This window comes from Rhipicephalus microplus, chromosome 8, assembly GCF_043290135.1.
Source record: "Rhipicephalus microplus isolate Deutch F79 chromosome 8, USDA_Rmic, whole genome shotgun sequence".
Lineage (NCBI taxonomy): Eukaryota > Metazoa > Arthropoda > Arachnida > Ixodida > Ixodidae > Rhipicephalus > Rhipicephalus microplus.
The window spans coordinates 35,069,569-35,084,552 of NC_134707.1; the positions used below are offsets into that span (position 1 = coordinate 35,069,569).

Consider the following 14,984-nt stretch of genomic DNA (forward strand, 5'->3'; position numbering starts at 1 on the left):
AAAAGAAACCAGTATAGTGGAGAAGATGACATGCAACTGAGAAAAAATGGCACTGACAAATGAGGCTGAGCCGCCGCGCTGGCTCACCAAAGACGCGGCTTCCATTGCTGACGCGGCGGCAGCATTACGATAGAGGCGTGATCGCGCAGGCCCTTGTACTGAGCGGTGTGAATGTATACGGTAAAAAATCCCAAACTCTGCAATATTCCAGAACCATCCACTCCAGGATGCTCCATAGTCACATACTTCTAGCTGGCAACATCACAAAAACATTTACCATTGAAAAATAACCAACAATTACGATCCTGCCTATCGCGAATTCTGAGCTGAGCTTGGGGCTGGTACAAGGCGAACTGTGTTTGAAGTCTTGGCCTTTCTAAAGTTATCGACGGCGCCATACGTCTTCACTTTTGTGAAGGCAAGATACCACCCACTATGCCAGTATTCGTCTCTCTGCAGAAAATCTACGTACGCGCTACATTTCTAAAACATATTATGTGTACCATGTTGGTGCTGTAGGCGGATGAAGAAATACGGCTGAGCACCATCCAGTAGATGGGAAGCGTGACACCACACACTTGTGCCGCAATGAGCATTGTGTGGTGTTTCGGTCTTATTTCAACTTCTTCCACGCTATACAACATACGTTGACTTGATTTTTCGCCCATCATTACGCTAGTATAAGGTCTTTTTACAAGCGAGTTTTCAGCGCCAGCGTGGATCTTATGTTGGATACTCACCACCACACAGACAGCCCGAGTGCTAATAGCAATCTATCCACGGTGTTTTAGAGGCGAAGCATCTTTTACTCGAATCTATGTCCCGTGGCGTCGGCGTCCACCCTCGCATTACGCATGCGCAACTCTCCTTCCCTCTTTCAAACATCTGCGCGGGCGTGTTACGTTCTCTTCTACTCTACGCCTTCCCTCTCACCTCGCAAAGCCGAGCAAAGCCGTCTGCAAACCTACGCTTGTTCCCCCCTCCTCCTCTGGCCATTTCTTTCTCGCGGCGCTTACACCGCCGTTGCGTATGCGTGTCCTCTCCTCCTCCCTATTCTCCCCTACACTACCCCTCTTTCACCTCGCATCACGGACGCAGGACGCCTCTGCTGGCGCTAGCTAGTTCTGGGATTGAAAAAAAAAAAAACGGACTGCTCGCGCTGTACAACCGTTCACTAGCTACCCCTTGTATATAGGCACTGGATCTTTACCTCCAAGGAGGTGCCAGTGGGAGATTTCTTCTATGCGTTATTGAACAATAAAAATTAGCAGCTTGCGCTTTACTAAAAGCAAACTGTGGATCTCTGTGTCAAATGGAATTTTTTCGTAACTCATTGCCAATTAGCAGCAAATAGCTTGTTTTAATAAAGAAACAGTGGTCCATCACTGCAAGCTTTGCTCCTGCCTAGGTTTCTCTCCTTGGCAACGCCACGATCAGTGCCATCGTCAACATCGCCGCCAGTGCAAGCATTAGCGCTCGCTGCTTTGCATCTACACATGGTTCCATTTAGTGAGAGATGGTGTGATTCTTCTGATTTTACTACTTTTATGTGGCAATGTTACCGATGATGATGATGCCGCTCAAAGCAGGAACCGGCACCAAAATGTCGCTGTGTAAAAAAGAGGTTGGTTTCTATGTTCGAAATATATTTGAAAAGGCTGCAGCATTTACATTGCTTGTTACACTGTATTCAGACGTTATCTTTTCAACTTGTTTAAGGTATCCTAAATTTAGTGGCTGCTTCTTTATGGTCATTGTCATCATTTTATTTTACCATTTGCAATAAGTGCCTGCACCTTAACCCCATGTCCATACTAAGTTATGCACTTTCGTTTACCACTTCAACAATAAAAACTCATTCTTCTAACACTATCTTTACCATAAATAAAAAAGAAAATTGAACACATTTAACCCTAAGCCTCACCACTCGAACTGTAGAGCTTCAGTTCCTATTAAATCGACACCATTACTTTATATATCGAAACAGGGTGATTGATTTCATTATTTGCACACAAAGTTATACTTTGAAGGAGACTCGAGTGCGTGTTAATATCATAAAAAAAGCAATTCAAAAAAAGGTGAGGCACAAAAGTCTCAGTATTGACAAGTGGTTTCACCTACCTGCAAAAAATACTAACATTTATAATATCGTCATGTAGCATGGACAAACTGCTCAAAACGTTTTAGAGATCTATAGTGGTTACCTCGCCATTAAAAGATAAATATAGCACAGTGGATGTTTTTGCTACATGAAAACAATTATGACTTATGCCGTAGTCGATGCCATGCATGCGTATTTGTATTAGTTGCCCAAGAAAGTTATGAGGGCTCTAAAAAAGCTGCTCTTCTAGCTTTCGCTGGGAATGTGCTGAGATTTGCGCAGTTAGGGCATTTTAGAGCACTGCACTCAGACGCCCGTTTTTGCGTGCAGCATGGTCGCCGTTGGCGTAGAAATCGGCATAACTGATAGAGCGAACGAGCATGAAAGAGAGCGAGCCCATAGAGCAAGCGAGCATGAAAGAGATCGAACGTGGAGTATGCCGATGTTTTAGCCACTGGCATCTAACGTAACCTTGTTCCTTCGTCAGGTACACTGGCCACACACTCGGAGCTTGTGCACATGCAGGGCTAGGGCGCATACTGAGGATAGCTCAGTTGTCATAATAAGGCTGTCTGCATTTCGGTTATTACCTCGCTCTCTGGGTAGCGCTGGAGAGGTGGAAGTTTGTGTCACAATATGTAACGAATGCTACTTTGATACAACTGCGCAAAGCCAACACTTCGGACGAGCTAACATTGCCCCAACAAAGTTGTGCCTCGAATTCGCATGAGGAAGTACCGTATTCATTGGTGATTTCTTTACAAACTTTATCCGTAATTTTCAATGCCTGCCTATAAAGTTCTTGCGGCTGAACAAATGGCGTCAGGGAGCTGGACTGTATGATGCATATGATGAACCGGTCATGTTCTGGATTTTATAAGCCTGTTGCATAATTCATTAGACCTTCCATATGGTCCCCTGTGTTGTGTACCCGACCAACAATGGTACATGGTACGTGGATATGAGTGACAGGCCGTTGAGCGTATGACGGAGCGTATGAGCGACAGGTATGAGCGACAGGTATGAGCGACAAGTGTCAATATAAACCCATGTCTTAGGACAATGAACAATGACATCCAAGCATTCAAAAAGCAATAGCATGGAATAAACAAGAGAAAGACATACTATTCGTAGAAGCTGGTGGTTTCATAGAAGCAAAGAAACACTTATACGTGCGCTGTTATAACTAAAGAAAGTTCGGTAGGGTTGCAGGAATATTATATAGCTGGCAACTAGGCTAACACTGCGTTTTGCTGTCTTACAGCGCAGGAACGTTTGCGCTGTGGCGTGACTGCTCGCGCTACATCACTCGACGAGCCACCCAATAGATGCCAGTGTAGTCGGCATACCTGGTGAGTCCTCTTTAGGCACTCCACCGAAATTGGACAAGGACGTCGATAAGGACAGCTCTAAAAACCGGTGTAAGCATATTTTCGCTTGCTGCTTCGAAAAAAGTGGAGTGACATCATGCGTGGGATCTTTCGAAACATTTAGATTACTGATTTTGATCAAGTACGCCTAGGCCAGTCAAGCATAGTTGGATATATCATGATTACTGCAATAGATGTTTTATCATAAATATATACATTAGGAAATATTGCCACTTTAGCTGGGCGAAACTTTTACCAAAATGAGTGTTTTGCAAAGTTGCTGCAAGCATTTATCATTCAAGGTGGGACGCCAGAGAACCAGATGACTTCTTGTTGATCATGAAGGGAATAATGATGTAGCAGTCTGAGGGGCACATACCAGTACGTGTTGACCATCCCGTGACCTTCTTGAGCCAGTTTGGTAACCAGGAAGCTGCATAAAAATCAATATATATATATATATATATATATATATATATATATATATATATATATATATATATATATATATATATATATATATATTGTTAGGCTTATACATCAGTTTAGCTAATGCATTTGACTCATTTAATCATTCGATCTTTCTCAGCAAATGCGAAACCTGAAAAGCACACTTTACAGCACAAACGTTTTTTGAATCTTATCTTCCAGACAGGACACAATTCATTTTACATAAAGGGCATTGTGCACTGCACAGACAACCCAACAATAGTCTCGTAGGCTGATGATGCGACAGTTCTTATTACAGGCAGCTTGGAAACACAGATAGAGGTCACTGCCTATAAAATGTTCTCTGACAAGGGCATTTCCGCCTCACTGAAGCTTCAGGAGTAAAGCTCCTTAGGTCCACAACCAGGGCTGGGTAAAGATACTTTGAAATTGTATCGCGATAAAATACAATATACCAAGACAAAATATATTGTATATATAGATGCAGGATACTGCCGTAAACATTTATCAGATACAATATTTGCCCATGCTTTTTCAAGATACTGCGACACTTTCGCTAATTTGTTGTTGTAGGCCCCCGCTCCAGTTCTGAACGCCTGCACACAAAAATGGCGGCTTAAAACTTTCCTAACTGTTTCTAATTTTATTTATATGTAATATTTGTTGTTATTTCAAAAAGCTTTGTCTAAAAGAAAACTAGTTTACTTTCGGAGAACTTATTACACTTTCATATAATTGTTTAGGATAAGAGTTACTTAGACACTTCGCTGACAGCGGTTCTTGCTTGTCATTTCTCATTTTATGAGAGTCACTGCTGAGCTTACCGACCAGCTAGCTGATGGCCATCTAATTACACGAGCTTCAATAAGAAGCCATCACACGATGATGCAAATACCGATGTGCAATTTCAGCTTGTTTATAAAAGACCCTTTTGCAATACCGAATCAGCTGTGTACAGCAGCAAAACCGCCGGTGGCGACAATTTCTTGCGCCATTTTGTATATAGGTAGCCATGCATAGAGCATAAAGCTGCTTTTACTTTTCTTATTCTCGGCCCCACCGCGGGGGTCTAGTAGGTAAGGTACTCGGCTGCTGAAGCGCAGGTCGCGGGATTGAATCCGGGCTTCGTTGGCGCCTTTTCGATGAAGGCGAAAATGCTGTAGGTTCGTGTGCTAAGATTTGGGTGCACGTTAAAGAATCCCAGGTGGTCGAAATTTCCAGAGTACTCTACTATGGCATCTCTTATGATAATACGGTTGCTTTGGGACGTTAAAGCCTACACACCATTCAAAGTCAACTTTTCCTATTCTTTTTACCTGCGGGCGTAAACCATTCATTATGTATATACTCACTAACGTGCAACCAATTTTCTTGAGCAAGCGCACGTGTGCACTTAATAATTGCCTCAGATCTACGGTGTTGTCACGTGGTGACTATAGAGAAAGTGGCGGTCGTTCCGGTAGAAGATAAACTAACTACTGAGCTAACGTTTGTCCAAAAAAAAAAACTGTAACCAAAAGTACAAAGTGCGCTGTACTCTCATAGCGGCAATACATGTAATTGATCTTCGCTAATCTGATCATCGGCAGAACGCGTCTCGTATTCGTACACCAGTGATTGCACCTTCCAGCATCATCTCTGGTGCATGCGTAGCTCACGACTTAACAAGAGTACACGTGCTGGGAGTAATCTTAGAAATAATTGTTCAGTTTTTACGTCCAAAATTACGATACGATTATGAGGACTGCAGAAAGTGGGGGGATCTGAAAATTTCGACAAAGTTGTGTGCTTTAACGTGGAATAAAGTCTAAGTACATACAGCTCTGGGATTTCATCTCCATTGACTTGCGGCTGTCACAGCAGGATTTGTGCATAACTTTAGCTGCAAAATCTGTGACAATCTCGAAGTTTACGGAACATTGCGGGTGGCTTTCGCCAAGTGGTAATAAGTTTTTTTTACTGAGACCCAATCACAACAATATGAAAAAAAGTCCATGGAAGCATAGTTGGACACTTCGTCGCGAGCAACTACGTACTATGCAGCGTACAACCGCCCAAGATTACCTGAAAATTATTAATTGTGAAAAAGTAAAAGAGGGCGGACTAACAAAAAATAAACAATTACAACTAAATTACAATAGCCTTTCTGTTTCAAGCATTCGTAGTAATTAAGTTGAGCTGCTCAATATAGGTGGCACTCAATGGCTATAAAAATTATTCAAGTAGTATTGTCAGCGTACATGTTTATAAGTACCACAATTAAAAAAAACCAATGCCTAAAGGAAATACCTCAAAATGGCTTGTTGGGACATTTATGTGAAACAGACCATTTGACATAAAAATGTTTTTGGGACACCCTTTCTAAAATATTTCCGATGGCTTCGTATTGTAACCATTATTATTAACGGTATTTGGTCCTTTTACGAAGCAGTAAAGAGAATGTTTGGTGCTGTATACTCAACGCACGTCCACATAATGACATATTTGTTTCCTTAATTGCCTTAGCAGAAGAATGAACTCAAGGGAGTGTAAATATGAAAGTAGTAGAAAAATGAAGCAGACCAATAATGATAACGAATAAACAGAGATGTCATTTTTGTTGTACTTTACAAAAAGCATATTATATTCACGAGACAGACAAATGAGCAGTTTCTCATCACTCGACATTCCTTTATTATCGGGTTGTATGGTATATTTATTATTCATGTGCAGCCAGTTCATGGCACATTTTGCCTAATGCCATGATCGCATTTTAAAAGCACTAAAGCCAGTGAAAAGATTGAAATATCTAAATCCTCCTTTACACATTGGCCTAAGACAACTCGCTAGCGAAAGTCATGGTTTAGCTCATCAGGTGCTCTACTATGCATAAAAGTAAATTGCGCATGTGATTTAAAGCTTCCAGGAGTCGCTGTGTACAAACGGACACAGTTTCGAGTACCTAGGCCTGTCTTCTATCTACAGACCTTTATTTTCATAAATTTACAATCACTTCTGCCAAGAGAGGCATACGCGTTGCCATAGGTTCATTTACTACTTCACTCAAACTGTGTGCGAGCCGCGGAGCTGTTAGAATTTCACTCAGAATAATCTCACTTTTGGAATAACAGCTTAGGTGTCAATAAAAGGCAACTATTATTAAATGAAGAAGAATAATTGCTCATGCCGATGTTCTTCATTTGAAGGTAGAGCAACCTCCAGGCAGTTGCACCCTGTATACCAACACCGACATGGCTGCCTGTCATATTTTTCCATCTACCCTAGACGCTTGGGGCACTTGAGAACATAACGCGTTATAGGCCGATGATATGACTATGTGGACAAAACACCCAAGCACGGGTAAACAGGAGGACCACCTACAGGAAGTGGTTAACATCACTGAACAATATCTCAAGACCTGTGGCCTTCCTTCTGCACGAGAAAGTCTGTTAGTACTTGGGGCACGCACCCAGGGAAGGTCACCAAGCTACGATGCACCGGACTCACAAGTCTTTATAAAAGATATACTACGAGCTGACTCACTGCGAGTCCTTGAAATACATATAGATAAAGATGGGTAAGGCTGTGATTCACTACCCCAGCTGCAGAACACAGTGACGCAGCTTTTTAACCTAATCCGAAGAGTTGGTTACCGCCGCAGTGACTTAAAAGAACTCAACACCTTAAGATGGTACGACCGCTTCTTTACAGCCACATATTGTACAGAACTACCTCAACCTCAAGACAGCGGAGAAACAAAAACTAAATCTGCTGATACGAAAGGCTACAAAGCTTGCCCTAGGACTGCTCCCAGTCGCCTCCACTGACCGATTGCTTCGCATGGGAGTTCACAATGCGTGCAAACTCACCGAAACACGCCTCATCAAGCAGGTCGACAGACTCAAGCTGTCACCCACAGGAAGCCTACCTTCGAAGCACAGGGTACGAACCCACCCTGAAACCGACAAAGAACCCAATAACCTCACAGCTCCGAGAATGCCTTGAAGTTCAGCAGATCCCTCGCAACAAGCATTCTCGACATTATCAAGTAAAGCGGCTCGCCAGGGTTAAAATAATCAGAAATAACCATCGGATTAACCTGCAGGCGTGATACGTGCATGCAGCCTAGTATCCGGTACGTAAGGTTTTCGCAATTACTATCAGAGATTACAAGGGCATGGTACTGCAAACGACGACGATCTTTGCCAAACGTGCGGACACAGCTGAGGAGGCTGCTACAGCACTTGCCACCTATAGACGAGCGAGGATCCCATCATGGCTTCACCGACTCGTAAACAGCGGCACGGAACTACCTGGAAGGCAGCGTCTCCACAGTGGCGATTAAGCTGCTAAAACAAAACAGATGAACACTCTTCCCCATACACATGCATCATGTGAGTAAAGAGACACGAAGGTCTCAAAGGGAAATGAAGCGGTACACACCGTGGCCCGCGAATGCGTCATCCTGGCATCCCTGAGGAGATCCAAGGCACCTCCCACTCAACAACACAAGCATGAGCAAGAGAATCCTTACCCCTAAAGTGCCATGCGTTACTGCTACATTTTCGGCTTGTACGCATGTTATACCCTCCACCACGTCCACAATTCAAAAGAGAAGAATGCACCGAACATAGGCGCCTTCAAAGCAGCACTTTCACCCACAGCATACACCATTTGAGGCCAACATTGCATAGCTACATCTTCCCTCACGGCAATGTAGCAGACACTCGGGCACACCTCCTAGTTTAGTGCAAAGGAAGAATCCCAAGGTTGCAAGCAGCAGCAACAGATGCGGACCTAAACCTACTAAGTGAATCGTGGGAGGCAGTGATCTCTCCCAGTCGGACCTGACGGATTAGGGTCAACTCGCCGCTCGAGCCCAGTGGGCCGTCCGGGCCTGGAATAAGGGATGAGGGACCTGGCATATGGGACCCTCCAATCTTCACTTACAGGCTTTACACAATAAATTTCCTCTTTATCTCGCCATGACTCAAGGCTTTTTACCTCTTCTAACTTGTGATATCCCTTGAGGTAAGCATGTGTTGAAACATTCCTGCTGCCAGCTTCTCAAAAACTCCATCTAAATGTTTATTGACATGCTCCTACAAAAATATTTTAACTAAACAATCGATGGCGGCTCGATGAGTTTTACAAAAATACTCCTAATAATTCGTAATAATGTACGAGCAATACTTACGTGGCCATGCAAGTAGCGGTATGGCATTGGAAAGAATCAGGATCAGCAGAAAAGCACACTTGTCCATGCTGGTAGACGAAAGGTGACGAACGAAAAACAGGACCGTCACTTTGTCTTAAATACCCTGACCACTAACACCAACTTTTCAAATCAAGCTTCATTTCAGATCAGGAAGTTCGCTGCCGAAAATGTACCAGCTTATTCTGTGAAGTTCACAATCAAACTTCCACTCCTTTATTAAAATAAGTCACGTTCTACCATGATTGAGCTTCTTAAAATAATAGAAGTAGTTAACGCAAAAGTACTGGTTGATTTTTTGAGTAGCATATCCTAATGCTCTTCATGGTTTCATGGAGTTCGTTTTAGACAGACACCTTTTTTGATATAAATACACTGTATAGTACAATGACTAGTAGACCTTAGGCGATGTCCTGAACATGGCCTATACTCTCTTGAATAAAAGCAGAGTTTTTCTTCGTTCCCGAACAGTTTTGGAAAAAGTCAGTGTAGAAGCATTTTAAAAGTATGGCTTTTAGGGACCGCGGAACCAGATGACAGTTAAATTAACAACCACCGCGTCGAAGCAGTGCTGCTGTTTATAGAAAGATGTTAATTATCCGAAGTTAGCGGCCCACAGTTCTGCTCCCAAGAAACGGAGTTAATAATCTCGTGGCCTCGAATATCTATCTATCTATCTATCTATCTATCTATCTATCTATCTATCTATCTATCTATCTATCTATCTATCTATCTATCTATCTATCTATCTATCTATCTATCTATCTATCTATCTATCTATCTATCTATCTATCTATCTATCTATCTATCTATCTATCTATCTATCTATCTGTCTATCTATCTATCTATCTATCTATCTATCTATCTATCTATCTATCAGAGAGGTGTGCACGTCTTAACGGTGATTCTCTTGCTGCAAGAGTAGCAGCGTGGCTAAAATGGCAAAGAGAACATTGTGATGTAAGCAGACAGGACTTGTCCAGAAAGTAGTAGGACTGATTTCTACCCGCGAAAACACAAGGAAAGTTGGGACTGTTACTGGACTGGTTACATGCGATAGGGAAGGGGGAGTCTTAACCATTACCACAAATGTCACCAATCATCTCGTAGTGTTCACGGAGTGTAACTGAACTCTATGGAGACACTCGTTTCGTGGTGTCTTACCATGTATTATTTATGAAAGTAGCCCCACGCTGTAAGCTCTGCATCAGACTTGGAAACCTGCTGAAAGTGCGAGTGAGACCCATGGGACTTCACATAATCAGGACTGCTTATGACACTGTTTCCACAGGTAGATCACGTGTTTCTGACTGAATAGACTTGTTTCGAGATGAAAGGCATCAAGTTAAAGACAAGCAACTGTCATGATGCTGTTCAACAGCGAAAAGTCGAGACGGTGAGATGGGCCACACCGGCATTGCTGTGAGGGACTTCTTGACCGAACACAGTGTCCTACACATCTTGCTGAGCCACACTACAGCGCAGATGTTGCTAGTTCATACTGCTTTCACTTTCCGCAACTTTTCATCATCAAGGAACGGTACCATGACTCTGTCCAGATCATTGACGACGTCGGCATGACTGAACTCAAAAGCATTACAGTTTGTGCGTTCCAGGCAGCCTTCAGTAATTGGCAGAATCACTGAAAACACTGTGTTGAGGCAGAATAGGCTCATTTAAAAACTTTTAAGTCAGTTTGTATAAATTGTCAAAACATTCAGGAACCCTCACGCTTTGCATTTACGAGTTAAACGCGATAGCAATATCAGGTCCTTAGTGCGTACTTCAAGCACTCAGTGCATGAAAGCTTCTCGAACTTGGAATGCACCCGCTACGTTAACCTGAAGGAATGAGTGCAGTGACGTGTGTGCCTTTTGTAGAGGGTGACCAGCATCAAACTACCAAGTTATTTTGCTAATCACTTGTTTTGACACCCGATGGGAATGTACGCTTGTACCACGCATTAATATTGCAATATCTCATGCTGTATTTGGAAGCACGTACAAAAGAGACATGTGTTTGTGAAACATGAACGTTATTTTTAATGATTTTCTAAGCAGAGCACATTTTCAGCGTATTCACAACTAGACGCATAGCTGTGTGGTAGAACACCCACTTGCCAAGCAAACAACCCGTGTTCTATCCTCTTTCAGACCCTGAATTTCTATTATTTTTTAAATTTTCATCTTACTCGCTTTTGAGGTCAAGCACACGATGATAATTTTTTGATCACAAGCAACGACGATGACGCCGATGCCACAATTTCTGCGAAAGAAACTTTTTAATGCAATCACGTTATTTTTTTCGGAAGTTTTTGTTTCGAAAAATTTAGTCCTCCCACTCCCCGTTCAAACCATGTATCCATGCACAAGGTATAGTGCAAGGGAGGGATGGTGGAATAATGTATGGGTTGCAGTCGACCAAGCATCACCAGAGAATTATGAGTTTACAGTGCCCAAATCTTAGCTGCTTGTATATAATACAATATTCTTGTGAGGAGTTTGGTAGCTTCAGTGACTTCAAATCTCTTCCACACCTGCCGAATTTTTTATATAATAACCATTTGAGAAACCTGACCACATAATATATAATTATGGGCATTGTTTGTTTCTTTTTCATCGACTAGCATTGTCGCTTCAAATGCACACCACTATATGATTTATATCGTTCAGAAAACTTCTATTGTATTATACGCAACACGTGCAATACAGTAAAAGATAGAGCACCCGTGACAGGAACTCGGTTTACGTTGATGATTTTGGTTTAGAGTTGCAAATAATAACGTTGCTCAGACGACAGATAGTACCAATAGTGTACAGTCGGACAAATCGCTAGTTATTGTGCATTAGTGGCATTTTGTTTGTTTTCTCTTTGCTGTACAACCGTGTTAAGTAATAGAAAAGTTGAGAACAAGCGTATGCCCACGAAGCACATGTCCTCGAAGCAATTTTTAAAGACCATAGTCTTTTTTGAGGACCTTCGATACAAAAATTTTCGTCTGTCTGTCTGTTTGTGTGTACATTTGTCTTATTTTCGTTTCTTAAAGGCACCCTAAACGGCACTAAAGTGGTCAAAGGATACTCCAAACATGCCGACCCCATCCGCAGCGCCCATCAATATTGCTCAAGATTCAGTTTTTACTTGTGCGATTGTCAAATAAAAAGCCATTATTGTGCATACCTGAGACAACATAACAACACGTCAATATTCTGTATCTGTGTCTCTTACTATAAAAGGCATACATAAGTAATTCTAAGGACCGTAGCGTTTATCACGTTGCGCTGACCATGCAACGCTTCCACGAAAGGCAAGTGTTTCCAACGCTTTGCTAAGACGACACGCTGGTGGCACCTACCCGTCGCCTTGCGTTCTACACCATAGATAACTGCCAGATAGCGCTCATGTCTCAGGGGTTACGTGACTAGATGCGCTCGTTCGCCTTCGCTGCACGCTCGAGGCACTCTAATGCAGCACCTCTAGAGTACCATTTACTTATTTTCTTGCGCAGATCATCAAAGAAACATTTTGTTCATTCTCTCCAGACGCAAGACTATCGTCTTTTGACGATGCGCAGATCACCAAAGAAACATTTTGTTCATTCTCTCCAGACGCAAGACTATCGTCTTTTGACGACATTTGCATTGTAACATGCAAATACGGGGCCAATGTTTTGTAACTTTGTTTCTTGGTTTGTGGCGTTTAACGTCCCAAAACCACGATATGATTATGAGAGACGCCGTAGTGGAGGGCTCCGGAAATTCCGACCACCTCGGGTTCTTTAACGTGCACCGAAATCTGAGCACACGAGCCCACAACATTTCCACCTCCATCGGAGATGCAGCCACCGCAGCCGGGATTCGATCCCACGACCTGCGGGTCAACAGCCGAGTACCTTAGCCACTACACCACCGCGGCGGGGCTAACTTTGTTCCTTAATATGGCACCAAGAAACAAAAAAAGTGGCCGTTGCGCAAGATAGTTAAATTTTGGCCGAATGTACCGCCCTTTTCTCAACCTAACTGCCTGTCATATTTAAAAATCAAGCTGAAGAATGTCGAAGGTGCTGCAGCTTTCACTTATTTTTTGTTGTTGGGCGAAATACTGTCTGAGGCTTTAACTTTGAATCATTGAAAAAAAATCGTTACCTGTGACACTTTCAAATATTTTACAGTTTTCTCGTCGATTATTTTAAGACAACACGTGCTCTACAGTAGTGCACAATGAATTTCATTCGTTTCTCGATGTGTTTAAAAGAAAAAGAGCACAGACTGTGGATGTCGTACCAGTTTCTCGTAGTCGGGAACTCTGACAGCCTAGAGAAGGTCGGGACCTAGAAATTTCTGATAACTTCAAAAGAGTTTTTGCGAGTTCGATCAGCATCACCGTAGAATTCAGCCCAAAGAAAGACAAGCAAAAATGGACAACAGTAGACAGTGCCGTGCAAGTCACTTTTCGCCCGAGTATATATGCCTGTGCTTTGAAATGAAATTCAGCTGGTAGTTGGCGTGGTATACATGCAGGATTTTCCTTTTTGCTGTCTTTTTCTGCACTGGCTCAACTGGTGAGTTCTTTGAAAACGGAACAAATGTCACCAAATACCCAAGAATTAGGTCAAGGCACTCTTTTATTTACCTGAATATGTAAGAACATTTCGGTGGCTATACAAATATTTCTTCTTCGAAAGTATCTTCACAGATGAAGTCTCTTTATTTAAGCTCTACATAAAATTGTGAGCTACCTTGCTTGTCAAATTTCCAATTTTAATTTTATTAGTAAAAAACTCTTCTACGCACAATAAAAAGGCCCAATGGTCCTGATGCATTGTAACGATTTCGAAGCGTAAACACAACGGAACCAAGTACAGCGAGACCCAAGAAACTATACCTTGTGACCCACTTCACCCTCTTGAATTTGTTTCTCGTGCATATTGCCGTAGAGGCAGTTTTTTTTTTCGGTGTTACCGGCCAAATGCATTTGAAATTACTGCCTTGCATTAATGGCGCCCTGGAGACAGAGAAACTCCCAGAATATTTTAGGAGTACTCGATGAAATATTCCACACAACGGGAACATTATAATTTAGTTAGAAATTTCAGTGATCACTTTGGACCACCACTGATTTTTCTATGGTTAAATAAGTTTATTGTAACAAAATCAAAGCATATCCACGGAATGAATGATGATCAGTGGGGCGAAGCGCCTGTCCATCCATCCGTTCGTCTATCAGTGCATCCGTCTATCCGTGCGTGCATTCGTCCGTCTGCCCATTGGTGCGTCCATCCATGCTTCCATTCGTCTGTCCGTGCGATCATTCATTCCTTGGTGTGTCCATCCATTCATCCATCCATCCGCCCGTCTGTGCTTCCGTCCGTGCGTCCGTCAGTCAGTCTGGTTGACTATCTGTCTGTCTGTCTGTGTGTCTGTCTGGGGATGATCATGAGCCACCGCGGTCCGCTGCACCCGCTGCTCCGCTTCGTCCATGCCCCCCCCCCCCTATGATCCGGCACGTACGGTGAAATTTCAGGAGGCAGAGAGTCACTCGTTCTCCACGCACACAGGAACAGCCCACGCACAAGCCAATCGGAAAGAAGCCGTAAAATGCCATCTAGAATATCCTCTCTCAACTGACGTTTGTAGGTACTTTTATGATACAGCAAAGGGCCATGAGACAGTACAGTATGAGACAGCACAGATGATCAACAAATTGAAGAAATGAAATGGACATAGCCATCTATTATACTGTTCGATATATACAGCTGGTTAGGAAGCCTGACGCGGGAAAAGGTTCGACTAATTTGCTCCTAAAATTACATTGAATAGTAGGTTACAATGAATCTATACCAACCTTATTCGATTGCATGAAACTTTAT

At 42.7% G+C, this 14,984-nt stretch overlaps 2 protein-coding genes and 1 long non-coding RNA gene across 4 annotated transcripts in view; 2 read left to right on the plus strand and 1 right to left on the minus strand.

The window, feature by feature from the left end:
- Nucleotides 1-9,259, minus strand: part of LOC119165320 (uncharacterized) — a 29,158-nt gene extending 19,899 nt beyond the window's left edge. Inside the window, exons 1-2 of one of the 2 annotated variants that reach the window (XM_075871522.1) lie at nt 9,098-9,259; nt 3,851-3,904 (exon numbers count right to left, since the gene is read on the minus strand). In XM_075871522.1, the coding sequence (XP_075727637.1) occupies nt 3,851-3,904; nt 9,098-9,164 (121 nt within the window). In that variant the 5' untranslated portion in view covers nt 9,165-9,259. The remainder of the gene's footprint in view (nt 1-3,850; nt 3,905-9,097) is intronic. The other variant, XM_037417500.2, reaches the window with a different exon arrangement.
- The window catches only part of LOC119187091 (rab-like protein 2A), a 290,773-nt gene that overhangs the window by 140,224 nt on the left and 135,565 nt on the right, over nt 1-14,984 (plus strand). The window lies entirely within an intron of this gene.
- Nucleotides 13,584-14,984, plus strand: part of LOC142768933 (uncharacterized) — a 63,302-nt gene continuing 61,901 nt past the window's right edge. The window contains exon 1 of the long non-coding RNA XR_012885552.1: nt 13,584-13,676. This is a non-coding gene — a long non-coding RNA (uncharacterized LOC142768933). The remainder of the gene's footprint in view (nt 13,677-14,984) is intronic.